The sequence below is a fragment of the Anabrus simplex genome, chromosome 7, assembly GCF_040414725.1.
Source record: "Anabrus simplex isolate iqAnaSimp1 chromosome 7, ASM4041472v1, whole genome shotgun sequence".
Taxonomy (NCBI): domain Eukaryota; kingdom Metazoa; phylum Arthropoda; class Insecta; order Orthoptera; family Tettigoniidae; genus Anabrus; species Anabrus simplex.
The window spans coordinates 138,659,298-138,674,525 of record NC_090271.1 but is presented as its reverse complement, the minus strand read 5'-3'; the positions used below and the strand labels follow the sequence as shown (position 1 = coordinate 138,674,525).

General features: G+C 39.1%; 1 protein-coding gene across 2 annotated transcripts in view; it reads left to right on the top strand.

The window, feature by feature from the left end:
• Cog4 (conserved oligomeric Golgi complex subunit 4) overlaps nt 1-15,228 on the top strand; it is a 92,660-nt gene that overhangs the window by 69,358 nt on the left and 8,074 nt on the right. For both annotated transcript variants that reach the window (XM_067151338.2, XM_067151337.2), the window contains 2 exons: nt 4,449-4,715; nt 4,808-4,993. In XM_067151338.2, the coding sequence (XP_067007439.2) occupies nt 4,449-4,715; nt 4,808-4,993 (453 nt within the window). The remainder of the gene's footprint in view (nt 1-4,448; nt 4,716-4,807; nt 4,994-15,228) is intronic.

Here is a 15,228-nt window from a genome sequence, read left to right as displayed (position 1 = left end):
ATTCTGACATAATTCTACACCAGTCATGTCTGTAGTGCATTTATAAAGTGGAATCATGAGAATTATTACCAACTGTTTCGTCAAGCATAATTCAAAATCACATATACCATTCAATATTATATTAAGCCTATCTAACGGAAACAAGTACATGGGCGGTGTGAAAAGTTCTCGGAATCACTGCTAGATGTCAGTGCTAGAGCAACGAGGTTCCCGCGCAATAATCACACATCCTTTGTGAGTGAACACGTGGCGCGTCAGTGCTCTAGCTGCAGGAGTGTGGTGGTGACGACTCTTTGTTGTTGTTCCCGCGTAATGATTTGTGACAATGGAAAAAAACTGAGATTCAAGCAGTGATTAAATACTTTGTAAAGAAAGGTATGAAAGCAAAAGAAATTCATGCCAACTTTCAGAACACACTGGGGGACTCTGCTCCTTCATTTTCAACTGTTGCCAAGTGGACCAGCGAGTTTAAATTTGGTCAGGAGAGCTTGGGTGATGATCCACGTAGTGGACGGCCGAAAAGTGTTACGACCCCAGAATTTATAGCAAAAGTGCATAAAATGGTCATGGAGGATCGTCAACTGAAAGTGCGGGAGATTGCTGAAGCTGTGGGGATGTCTTCTGAATGGGTATATTATATTTTAACCGAAGAATTGGGTATGAAAAAATTATCCGCAAGATGGGTGCCGCTGCTCTTGACATTGGACAATAAACGCACCAGATTGGAAATGTCCGAACAAAGTCTGGCCCATTTTCAGTGCAACCAACAAGATTTTTTGCACTGGTTTGTGACTACAGATGAAACTTGGGTCCACTACTATACACCAGAGACAAAACAGCAGTCAAAGCAGTGAAAACATGGTGATTCACCACCACCAAAGAAAGCAAAAGCAGTGCGTTCGGCTGTATAGGTCATGGCCTCAGTTTTCTGGGATGCAAAAGGCCTTCTGCTGATAGATTATCTTCCTACCGGCCAAACAATTACTGGGCAATACTATGCAAACCTCCTAGACCAACTACAGGAAACGATACGCGAAACAAGACCTGGTTTGGCAAGGAAAAATGTCGTCTTTCATCAGGACAGTGCTCCGCCGCACACAAGTGTTATTGCCATGGCAAAACTTCATGAACTGAGGTACGAATTGTTGCCACATCCACCTTATTCACCTGATTTGGCACCATCAGACTTTCATCTATTCCCCAAGCTGAACATTTTCCTCGGTGGACAGAGATTTTCTACAAGGGAAGAACTGACAGCCGAATTAGACAGGTATTTTGCAGGCCTGGAGGAATCTCATTTTTGAGATGGGATCAAGACATTGGAACGTCGCTGGACCAAATGCATTAGTCTACAGGGAGACTATGTTGAAAAATAAAAGCATTTCCACTGAGGTAAGATACTTAATTCTAGTACATTCCGAGAACTTTTCAAACCACCTAGGTATGTGAAGATCATCTACTGATGCTACTATATGGCAAAGTACTACAACGACACAACTATACCAAAATGCAAGACCATTTACCAATTATGACTACATAACCATCCCACTACAGAACAGATATTTATTATACGATTGCGTCGACTTAGCTTTACAATGTCTGCATGATGCTGGACGGCTTGTCGTCCTCAATAGTACAAATATATGTGCCTTCCTCTCAACCCATCGCTGTCAGCTATGGTCTCATGGTTTACGCCTCCATCTCAGCACTCACACACACAGCGTTAGGTAACATCACCATGATGAAATTTGTAGCTGTCCTCTTCTTGGATTTCAAGCTGAAACTTGTACAATAATAATTAGTAAATTTGTCACACCACCAATTCCTGGAAATATTGTCCAAAGAATATGTACTGTAGGAAACTCGACTTATCTTGACGTCTGTTATATTATATGTGTTGACAAACAGAATAGCCCAAGTTCTACTTCTTCAGATCCCGCAAAAGGTATAACTGTCTGCTATCGAACCAAGTCCTTTGCCTGAACGGCATGTCGAAGAAGACTACCGTTCAGCGACTCACTGACCCAGTAACCTTCTTCCAACATCAGCTGGTGAGCGAGAGTCCTTGAAGCATTGTGCACGCGTGCTCAGACCGGAAACTTTCGTCAAATTCACAACTATGTTAATGGTATCCCATTTTTGTTTTACTCGCAAAATAATAATTAGAAATGTTGTTGTTATTATTATTATTATTATTATTATTATTATTATTATTATTATTATTATTATTATTATTATTATTATTATTATTGGAATATACATTGCTTTTCCAGTACGCTATTTAATAGTATCACTAGTCGTTTATTAAGTTGGACACAGCCGGTGACAGTCTTCAAATTTATTGTACGCTCGCGAGGCATGTTTCTATTTCTTTTTCTTTCTTTTTTCTTTCTTTCTTTCTTTCTTTCTTAAACAGGTTCATACCAAAACCACCGACACCAGTACGAAGTCTTATGGCTTAAATCAATCAATTAGAGTACCAAGTCCGCAGGTGAAATCAGTATGAATGCAAAGAGCACTAACTCCAAGATATGCCACTCGGTCTCACATATTCGAGCCATCTGGCCTATCGAAACTGTCACATTGTGAAGCAATCCTGACTTTACGTCTGATCTCAGAGGATCGAATTAAGAAGGACAAGCCCACATACATGGCATTTGTAGATCTAGAAAAGTCACCCGACCAAGCTAGTTGAGATTCTGAAGGTGATTGGGATCAGATACCAAGAACGAAGAATTATCTTCAATCTGTATAAAAATCTGTCTACGGTGATAAGAATCAAGGACTTTGGAAAAGAAGCAGCAATCAAGAAAGGAGTGAGGCAAGGCTACAGTTTTTTTCCCTGTTCTAATGTTTGTATAGAACAGGTGGTAAAGAAAATCAAAGAGGAGGAATTGGAAAGCGAATCACAATCCAAACAGAGGAAATAAAAACCCTGCAATTTCCCGATTATATTATTATTTTATCTGGGACTGCAGAAGATTGGAGAAATTGCTGAATGGTATAGACAGAGTCCTGTGGAATGAATACAAGATGAAAATAAATAAGTCCAAAACAAAAGTAAAGGCGAGCAGTTGAACAAAGTCAGGTGATGCAAGGAATATTAGATTGGGAAATTAAGTCTTAAAGGAAGTAGATAAATATTGTTACTTGGATAATAAAATAACTAATGATGGCAGAAGTAGGGAGAACATAAAATGCACACTAGCACAAACAAGGAAGACCTTTCTTAAGAAAAGAAATTTGCACACTTTGAACATTGATATAGGAAATAGAAAGATGTTTTTGAAGACTTTAATATGGAGCGTGGCATTGTATAGAAGTGAAATCTGGATGATAACTAGCTCAGAAAGAGAGAGAATAGATATTTTGAAATGTGGTGTTACAGAAGAATGCTGAAGGTTAGACAGATAGATCAAATCACAAATGAAGAGATACTGGCAGAGTCCTAGTGTACTCACTCCGCTTGCTGTACACGGAGGCTCGGTGATGGGTGATGTTTTTTTTATTTTTAGTTCATGGGATTGCCAATATGAGCGTCTTTGCGATCTGCCAGTGATCTGCGAATTGTCACCAACTGTTAAGGATATCCAACGAAATGTGACGATACGTTACAACTACTAAATGAACTTTTCTCTTGCCGTGCGGGCATTATGCGCCGCGGCGATAGTTACGAGCCTCTCGAAGAGAGTGTGGCCCCCTCCAGTGCCCTCCTCTCATGACAGAGCTTGACCTGGATTTGCAAAGATAGGTTACAGTTACTAAATGACATTACTAAGAGAACCTTTTGCGGTGTTTTTATTTTGCACCGGTTGGTAACGGAAGCAGCAAGTTAGAAATTCTGGGAATGACGACATGTCGGCGAATAGTTGTGCTCGTAGCTGGCCGGCTAATGGTCAGTGCTGCATGAAATATTTAATTAGGTTATAAAAGTAAATATACGTTGTTGAGTGGGTCCCTGACATTGGTAATGAACACATCTCTCTTCTAAAAGGATTTTAAGGTATTTCTTCACGAAGTAGTGTGTTATAAGCTGGAGTGGATACACTAGGAATGTACCAAGATACTGAATCTAATTGGTGAGAGGAGATTTGTTTGGCTAAGTTTGATGAAAGAAAGAGATAGAATGATAGGACACAGCTTAACGCACCCAGGACTTGTTTAGTTGGTTTTTGAGATAAGTTTAAGTGGTAAGAATGATTGATTTAGATCAAGGTATGAATATGACAAGCAGATTAGAGCAGATCTATACATAGATAGGAAAAGATTAGCACTTGATAGGGTGGTATGGAGGCTGCATCATACCAGTTTATGGACTGATGACTCAAACAACATCATACATTTTTATCTTGTTAATAAAGAGTTGTTACTTGCTCATGTATTTTTGTTATTGTAACAGTTTGCTTAAAGTTTTTATGCTTTGTTCATAAGCCAAATATTATTTACAGGCTTATTTAAACAATGCCGATGTAAGTATTGAATACATCGATACGCTGTGTCGCAGTCTGAGAGAGGAAATACCCAACGGATTGGCATCTATGTCTGCAAATGAGTGTGAAAAGTGGGAAAGTTGTTTGTCGGGTCTGAGTACAGTAACTGCAAGTTTACGAAGTGTCATAGATTATGGCATGCAGCAACTTAAAGCCAGTGCCATTAAACCACGCATCAATCCATGGGTTGATGCTTTCTTGTCTGTCAGCCATCAACTGACAGAGGTGAGTCTTATTTCTTTCCTCTGTTATTGAGTGAGAAAGTAATACCCTGTCCCAGAGAGAAACAAAGAGTTATCCAATCCATCATTTTTCAGGAGGAATTTGCATCATACGAAGCTGATGAACCATTTGTGCGGAACTTAATAATGAACTTGGATGGTTTACTAAGTTCATTCAAAGGCAGTTTGACTCCAAGCAATTATGATGCTCTTGTTAGAATGCTTACCGCTGAGGTTACCGCTCATATGGAGAAGGTCGTCTTCAAGTCCTCCTTTAATAGGGTAAGTTTCTTCATATTAAGTTCAGATTCTGGGGACCAGAGTGTGAAATATTATTTGTAATGCTGTTATATTATCTTAATTTAAGGATGAAAGCCATTCTTTTCAGTGTCAACTTAGTTAATATATTATCTTCAAATTGTTTCATTCTAATGGACACAAAATACGAATTTATGAAAACACTGTAACCTACCCAGGAAATAAACGATTATATTAATGACAGAATAACATGTTTTTTTCTACAAGAACATCCTCACATTCTGTCAAATCACTTTAAAATCATGTATATACAGGATTATTTTGCTAAGTTATCCACCTCAAATATCTTCTGATCCATTAAAGATAATATTCTGTTTTCAAATTGCTTTCCTGGTTGTGGACGGCACCCGTTTACCATATGGGAGTGATTTTTACGCGTGTTTATAGGCAGCTGCACGTATCCCATACTGTTCCCGTCCCTTGCTTGGGGATAGTAGTTTATCTGGTGTCCTCCAGAATGCAGCAGTTATTAGGAAGTTCAAATCTAAACGGTAAGAAGTGTAGTTTCTCCTTGCCATGACCTCTACTGAAGCACTTGATGTGTCGGGTGTTGAGCACTCCAAATCTGTTGCGCTGTCAGTTGTGGTACTGTACAAACATGTTCTCACACCAGATCAATGATATTGATGTCTTGGATATTTTATCGGGAGAACCGGGTTCAGAAATAATGGCGGTGATGAATACTCTGCTTACGAACCAGATAACATATCAGGTGATAACTTGGACAAGATTTTTATTTGTTAGGTCACTTTCGAGTGGAAGTTTTTTTAGCTGCATTATTTTACTCCAAATACAAATGATACTTCACCTCTCCAGAAACTTGGGCATGAAAAAAATACTTATAATTAATAACACATTCAATTACTATAAAAGGAATTTACAAGCAACGTTTGAATGTATACCGGTAACAATCCTGTTCTCCTGTCATGCATAATATTTTTGTACTGAGAAAAAAGATCTTTCAACATCACATGAAGTGATTGGACAAAACTTCAATGAAGTCACTTCATCTGGTCTTATTTCGCTGACAGCGGCTGCCTTCCCAGAGGTAGAAATTGCAATAATGCTTAGTATATATCATGCATTTGTTTCATAATAAGACTATTAGAGATGATGTTTCTAGAAGTACAAAACTTTAAAGTAGGAACAAGGGAATTCGTAATTTACATGGAAATATGTCCTCAAAGATTTTCAGTTGCAGTATCGTGTTGAGTTCACCGGGTGAAAAATATAATAAAAAAAGAAACGATACCGGAGTAGCATAGAAGAGAGATCCGTCCTTTATGCTTGCCAAGGACCCACCAAGCTGCCCCAAGCAATATTCTTACTTATATAGAAGAATGAAAATGGAGACACTATGAATCTCAGACTTGTGAACATTTTACAGTATTTGTTGCTATTCGCCGGCTTTGGTCAGCCAAGTCAACTGCCATGAAGACTATTTTCTGTTGCCTGCGATAGATCCTGCATCATGTGTGCCCACAAGGTCGCCACCCTCGTTCAAAATTAAATAAATAATGTTACTTGCTTTACGTCCCACGAAGTACTTTTACGGTTTTTGGAGACGCCGAGGTGTCGGAATTTAGTCCCGCAGGAGGTTTTCATGTGCCAGTAAATCTACCGACACGAGGCTGACGTATTTGAGCATCTTCAATTAGCACTGGAATGCTGATGATGATGATGATGCTTGTTGTTTTAAGGGGCCTAACATCGAAGGTCATCGGCCCCAGCACTGGAATGAGGCAGGATCGAACCTGCCAAGTTGGGGTCAGAAGGCCAGTGTCTCACCGTCTAAGCCACTCAGCCCGGCTGAAAATTAAAAATCGCATAATTTAAAATTGGCGTGGCATGCGCCCATAATCTTATTTTTGTCACAATTTAGCAAGACTGTAGAGGGGATGCTAGAGGCTTGTTGGCGACTTCGCGGTGCTAATCTGCTAGTGGCTTTACGTCGCACCGACAAAGATAGGTCTTATGGCGACGATTCGATAGGAAAGACCTAGGAGTTGTTGGAAGGAAGCGGCCTGGCCTTAAGTAAGGTACAGCCCCAGCATTTGCCTGGTGTGAAAATGGAAAACCACGGAAAACTATCTTCAGGGCTGCCGACAGTGGGATTCGAACCCACTGTCTCCCGGATGCAAGCTCACAGCCGCGCGCTCCTAACCGCACGGCCAACTCGCCCTGGGAGGTTACGCCCCTCAGACTCTCTTTGCTTTCCCCTTCCCCTGAAGCACAACGGTTACTAACCAGACCTCACCAATCCAGACCAACGGTTTCTTCGCTGGCCTGGTCTTGTAAAGATTATCTTGGTTACCTTGTAAAACACGCTATGGCATCGTCCTAGCCAGGCTACATTGGATCTGCAACCTGTGTTTCGCGGAGTCTTAGCGTGTAATACAATTAACGATTTTTTAAAGAGAGTTTAAAAAATCGTATTTCAGTTGTAAATCTCTATTTTCACAGGAAATGAATCACAGTTCAAAATATCGATTTAATTTTCATCCATTCTGTGACAAGAGACCACGGGAGTTCTAACTCCTCATTCAGTAATTTAATGATTATATACATTTTAGCAATATAAATCACTGAAAGTTCCTGACTAATACAGCATTGCAACAAAACAACTTGCCACAATACATACATTAATAGGCCTATAAATGCTAGAATGAAATGCAATCGTAGTTCTCAATCACAAAAAAGATAAAAGGAACTTACCTCCCTAGAGCAAGCTTGACAGACTTCCCTTCCATTCGTAGTGAAATTGGGATCCTCTGTGATCTACAGCTTCAGCCAGTAGGACTTCGACGATTTTTTTTAGGCATTTCCGCAAACACACTTCTTATTTTTCTTCTCTTCACAATAAATCACAACAGGTTCTGAACATAAAGCGTACGCGTACAACAGTTCGCATCGAAAGGGAAATACAGGGCATATGGGTTGTGCAACATACAGTTCTTCGAAGTTGACTGGTTCTCGCATATGTCTTAGGAGGTTGGAGGGGTTGAAGTCTTCAAGGTCAAATTGTTCCTTGTTTCTCCTTATGGAAATTTCCCTTAGAACTGTTTCTGGTGACTTCTGAGAATTCAAATTTTTCTTCGTGGGGTAAACAGGTATTGAGAAATGAGAAGATAATTTAAAATACAGTCAAAAGGCATCATATAGACAATTATATTCCAAATAGGCACAAACCCCTGAAATAGGTATTTATAGGCACAATAAAACCAACGAAATATAGCTAAAATTACCCTAAAATGGATTTATATCTCAAAAACCTACGTTTCTGAACACAGGAATAAAATAGGCAAATAGGCAAATTCCCATCTCTAGTAATAATGTATTAAAATTCAGGAAAAATATCCAGTTCACTGCCAGGGTCCATGTTAAAATATGGCAATGTTGAAAGTGTTAAGGAGCTCATAAAACACTGTCCATTTTGTCTCCATCGTATACATAATTACCGAGAAACCAGTAGCAAATTTGTTCTTTTTAAAAGGGACTATACTAAAAGTTCACCCAATAGAACTGCTAAAAATCGAGCAACAAGTTCAGTGATTTGCTAATGTTGTAAATCCGACTATTACTTTTGCAGATGCTGAGCAAGTGGCTGTGCAGTTTGGATTACGTAGGTATCACCTTGTATTCGAGAGATAGTGGGTTCGAACGCCACCTTCAGCAGCCCTGAGGATGGTTTTCCGTGGTTTCCCATTTTAACACTCAGGCAAATGCTGGCGCTGTACCTTAATTAAGGCTTGGTCGCTTCTTTCCCACTCTTAATCCTCTCCTATCCCATCATCGCCATAAGACCTTTCTGTGTCGGTGCGACGTATTGCAGATTGTAAATATTTTTTTTAAACTTTTGGAAATATTAAAGGGTGTCATGTGTAGGCTTTACACAGAAAGTGATGCACCACTCGTTATGATGATATAGATGTTGATTCCCATAGGGAATAGTGAATAACGGACCAACTAAATTGGTATTATATACTCGCTCTGGTGTCGAGTGCATGCTGCTTGACTCACCTTGTTGATAAAAACACATACCTCACCCTTATCTTGAGCAGACCTGGAGAAATAACTGTATGGTATACTGCATTTTAGAATTGTAAAGCTTTTTGTTTCATTGACATTGATTGGAAAGGGATGAGTTAACACAATGAAATTGTAATACTTCAAAATTCAATGAATGACACAGTTATTGGAAAGAATGGATGCAAAAATTAATGAAGACCATTATTGTTGGGTTCTTTGCTCAAAATGTGAGATTGAGGTACCTTAGCAACAGACTGGTTGAGTTGGGAATAAATTTCCATTGGTATACTAGCATACTCTCACTATTTAGACAAAAGGATTTGGGTATTTTTATTTTTATTTTTAGGAGATGTAATATACAAGGGATATTACTTACCAATAGTGACATATGCAGAAGAAACCTGCACAATGACTCAGAGAGATGAGAGTAGAGTACAGAGAGCTGAAATGAAATTCCTGAGGAGTATGGTACAGAAGATAAGGAGGGATAGAGTGAGACATGAAGACATGAAAAGAGCTAAATGTGCAAAAACGAAATGACAAACTGGAACAAAACAGTTTGAGGTGGTCTGGACATGTCGAGCGGATGAAAGAAGAAAGACTGCTAAAGGCAAGCTCTGGACATGGAAGAGAGGACGAGGGATGGACTCTATGAAGAACGGCATAGGACAACATAACCTGAACTGGAACACAGTATGGGATGAGGAGTGGTGGAGGGACAGGATGAAGTGGAGAGGAACCATGTTTGCCCCTACCCAGTGTCAGCTGGGTAAAGGGAATTGATGACGGGGAAGAGGAGAATTGTTTCACTCTCCAACCAGTTCTGTTGTGCAGGGAAATATACAGTCTCGCAAAAGGTGGTTGGATGCATGGTATTATTTAAGTCTCACCCAGGCACATCCACGCTTGTATTAAACTATCTCACTTGGTTTACATGTTCTTAAAAAACAACACATGTTCGAATAAACCGAGTGAGATGGTTACACACAAACGCAAATGTGATGAGAGAGAGAGAGACTATGCACTAGACAACTTTTTGAGCAACTGTACATTTCCCTGTGCAGTGGAAGTGGTTGAAAAGGGGGAGAATGAAACAATGCTCCTAAAATTAAAAAAACTTAAACCATTTTATGTAAACAGCATACTAGCATACCAATAGTAATTTATTCCCAACTCGACCCTGTCTTGCTAAGGTACATTGATATTTCATGTTGGCTTTAAGAAGGACCAAAGAGCCCAATAATAATGTTCTCTGTTAATTTTTCCATCCATTCTTCCCAACGACCATGTCATTAATTGGATTTTGAAGTTCATGATTTCATCTCATATATTGTGAACTTATGAGAACGACAATACAGTAAAGCCCTTGAAGTATTACAGTTTCATTGTGTTATCTCATCTCTTTCCCACTCAACGTCAGTCGTACAAAAGCTTTGTAACTCTGAAATACTGTACATCGTACTGTTGTTTCTCTGGGCCCACTCGAGGTAAGGGTGACTCTCTCTCTCTCTCTCTCTCTCTCTCTCTCTCTCTCTCTCTCTCTCTCTCTCTGTGTGTGTGTGTGTGTGTGTGTGTGTGTGTGTGTGTGTGTGTGTGTGTGTGTGTGTGTGTGTGTGTGTGTGTGTGTGTGTGACATCACAGCAAATGGCGCATTGCTTTCTCTTTCTGTGTAATGCCTACATATTGAACCATTGAATATCTCCAAAAGTAGTCAGATTTGCAAAATAAGCACATCACTGAACTTGTCACTCAATTTTTAGTTGTTCTATTGGTGAAATTTTATCATAGTCCCATTTTAAAGAAAAGAAGTTGTTACCGGTTTCTGGGTGATTATATACGTGATGGAGACAAATAGGACAGTATTTTATGAGCCCCTTAATACAATTTGAAAACTGTGTATATATCTAATGGATCAGAAGATATTTGAGGTGGACAACTTAGCTGAATAACACTGTATATGTGCCAGAGAGAATCTGGAAAAGGGAATGGATGAAGAGAAGAGAAGAGAAGAGAAGAGAAGAGAAGAGAAGAGAAGAGAACAGATGTGCAAAATTGTTTTTGTTGCATGAAATTATCAATGATTATGAATGGATAATACCATGAACAAGTGCCAAAAAAAAAAAAATCATTTGAATACTAAAATTCTGTTTAACCTCTTCAGTGGCACACCCAATAAATTCTTGGGCGCTGTGCTTTTGCCCACAACATGACTGCCCGAGAAAATCTCGATTGACTGCAGTGTTCATTTCACGAGTGTCCGAAATTTTCTTGGGTATTGTAATCTCTTTGGAAAATGTCTCAACAGAATGATAGGAGGGATTACTGCATTCATAAAGTCTTTGGTATAAAATATGCCTTATCTACTTTACATACAATCTCTGACTACTTACGAGGTAAAAGAAATGGCGAGTGAGAAACAGAAGATACGTTTGTCTGAACACAAAATAAGGGACAGCATCGAATATGAATCTCTAAATAATATTAGTATTTTTGATAGTAGTGACAATGATTTGAAAGATCGTTCAGATTATGACTTTGTTGGTATTTATAGTGGGAGTAAAGAAGATATTACGTCAGAAGTAATGGTGATGCTAAGAGATGCAGAACATATATTCATACACATACATACATACATACATACATACATTATAGACAATTATGCATTTCAGCGTTCAGTCTGCAAGCCTCTGTGAACTTACTAAACGTCACCACAATCCTTTATTTGCAACTAGTGCTGTGGCCACATTTAGTTCTATACTTATTATCTTTAAATCATTAGAAACTTACCATCCATATCAGAGTCCATTATTCTCCTAGGTAACCTATCCTCCATTCATCTCACATGTCCCCACCACTGAATCTGGTTTATGCATACAGCTTCTTCCATCGAGTTCATTCCTACCTTAACCTTTATCTTGTCGTTCTGAGCACCCTCCTGCCATTGTTCCCACCTGTTTGTACCAGCAAACATTCTCGCTAATTTCATGTCTGTTACTTCAAACTTATGAATAAGATATCCTGAGTCCACCGAACTTCGGCTCCTGTAAAGCAAAGTTGGTCTGAAAACAAACCGATGTAAAGATAGTTTCGTCCGGGAGCTGACTTCCTTCTTACAGAACACTGTTGATTGCAACTGCGAGCACACTGCGTTAGCTTTACTACACCTTGATTCAATCGCACCTGAGAGAACGCACAACCTAAATACTTGAAATTATCTACCTGTTCCAGCTTTGTATCACCAATCTGACATTCAGTTCTATTGAATTTCTTACCTACTGACATCAATTTAGTCTTCTAGAGGCTAATTTTAATACCATACTCACTGCACCTATTTTCAAGTTCCAAATTATTAGACTTCAGGCTTTCGGCACAATCTGCCATTAGCACAAAGTCGTCAGCATAGGCCAGACTGCTTACTACATTTCCACCTAACTAAATCCATCCCTGCCACTTTATACCTTTCAGCAGATGATCCATGTAAAAAAGCAAACAGCAAGGTGAAATATTACAGCCTTGTCTAACCCCTGTAAGTACCCTGAACCAAGTACTTATTCTACCATCAATTCTCACTGTAGCCCAGTTGTCAACATAAATGCCTTTGATTGATTTCAATAATCTACCCTTAATTCCATAGTTCCCCAATATGGCAAACATCTTTTCCCTCGGTACCCTGTATATGCTTTATCTACATCTACGAAACATAAACACAACTGTCTATTCCTCTCGTAACATTTTTCAATTACCTGGCGTATACTGAAAATCTGATCCTCGCAGCCTCTCTGTGGTCTGAAACCACACTGGTTTTCATCCAACTTCCTCTCAACCACTGATCGCACCCTCCCTTCCAAGATGCCAGTGAATACTTTGCCTGGTATACTAATCAATGAGATACCTTGATAATTGTTGTAATCCTTCCTGTTCCCTGGCTTATAGATAGGTGCAATTACTGCTTTTGTCCAATCTGAAGGTACCTTAGCAACACTTCATGCTAATTTTACTATTCTGTGAAGCCATTTCATCCCTGCCTTCCCAATATACTTCATTATTTCAGGTCTAATTTCATCTATTGCTGCTGCTTTATGACAATGGAGTTTATTTACCATCCTTTCCACTTCCTCAAGCATAATTTCACCAACATAATTTTCTTCGTCCCCACGAGCTTGGTTGTCCGTGACACCACTAAGAAGATTTCCTTTTACGTTTAGAAGATTTTCAAAGTATTCCCTCCACCTGTCAGGTGATTACCTGGGATCTATTATGAGTTCACCTGAATTACTCAAAACACTGTTCATTTCCTTTTTCCCTGCCTTCCTAAAATTCTTCATTACAGTCCAGAAATGTTTCCCTGCTGCTTGACCTAGTCTTTCCAGGTTATTACCAAAATCTTCTCATGACTTCTTTTTGGATTCAACAACTACTTGTTTCGCTCTGTTTATTTCATCTACGTACAATTTCCTGTCTGCATCAGCCCTTGTTTGGAGTCATTTCTGATGAGCCTTCTTTTTACGTTTACAAGTTGCTCTCACTTCATCATTCCGCCAAGATGTTCGCTTTTTCCCATCTTTACACACAGTCGTTCCTAGGCATTCCGTTGCTATTTCTATTACAACATCCCTGTATGCCACCCATTCTCTTTCTATACCCTTAACCTGCTTACTGTCCACTGTTTGAAACTTCTCACTAATCATCTCCATGTACTTCTGTCTAATTTCCTCGTCCTGGAGATTTTCTACCCGTATTCGTTTGCAGACAGATTTCACTTTCTATACCCTAGGCCTAGAGATACTTAGTTCACTACAGATCAGATAGTGATCTATATCATCGAAAAATCCCTGAAAAACCAATACATTCCTAACAGACTTCCTGAATTCAAGGTCGGTTAAGATATAGTCTCTTATGGATCTGATACCCCTAGCCTCCCATATGTAGTGGTGAACAGCCTTGGGCTTGAAGAATGTATTCATAACTGCTAAGACCATACTAGCACAGAATTCCAGCAAACGCTTCCCATTCCCATTAGCTTCCACATCTTCCCCACATTTACCAATCATCCTTTCGTATCCTGCAATTCTATTTCCAACTCTCACATTGAAATCACCCATTAGCACTATTCTGTCATTGCTGTTCACCCTGACCACGATGTCACTCGATGCTTCATAAAACTCGTCAACTTCATCCTCATCTGGACCCTCATATGGCGAATACACTGAGACAATTCTTGTCTTAATTCCTCCAACTGCCAAATCTACCCACATCATTCGTTCATTTACATGCCCAACAGAAACTGTATTATGTGCAATCATCATCATCATCATCATCATCATCATCATCATCATCATCATCATCATCAGTGTCCCACTCCAGTCGCCCGGGTGTGGTTAACAAACCTCCTCCACTCATTTCTGTCCTTCCACTTTTCCTGCTCCATTACTTCCGCCACATCAAATCCAACTTCTCTAATGTCCTTCCAAATCTGATTCATCCACCTTCTTCTCGGTCTTCCAACTGGTCTCTTTCCCTTAACTTCTTTTTCCAATTCCCTTCTTGCTACCCATTCCTTTCCCATTCTTTTTACATGTCCGAACCATCCCAGTCTTGCTTTCTGTATGTTCTGTACTAACGGTTCTATATTTAGCTCTTCTCTGATTTTTAATATTTTGAATTCTATCTCTTCTTGTCTTTTTAACCAATGTTCTTAAAAATTTTATTTCTACTGCTTGGATCTTACTATATTGTCTCTTGATAGTTACCAGCATTTCTAGTCCATATGTTATAATTGGTATGAAATACTGTTTATATAATGTTAATTTCGTTCTCTTGGGTACTTTGTCATCCCATACAAGCTCTTTGACTTGATGATAAAATATTGTACCTTTACTTAGTCTGTTATAAATTTCAGGATTGATTTCATTACTTCCATTAATAATGCTACCCAGGTATGTAAACTTTTCTACATTGTCTAACAGTTCTCAGTCTTTGTTCACTTGGCTTACTTTTTTCTCTTTTCCACAGTGCATGAGTACAGTTTTCTTTTTAAATGCAATAAAAACTTTTCAGTTTGGCAGACACACAGCAATTACAATATAAATTATAACACTATAAGCATACATGTAAAATACACACTAATATACAAAGAATGACATGTTTCGGTCTACAAGAACATCCTCAGA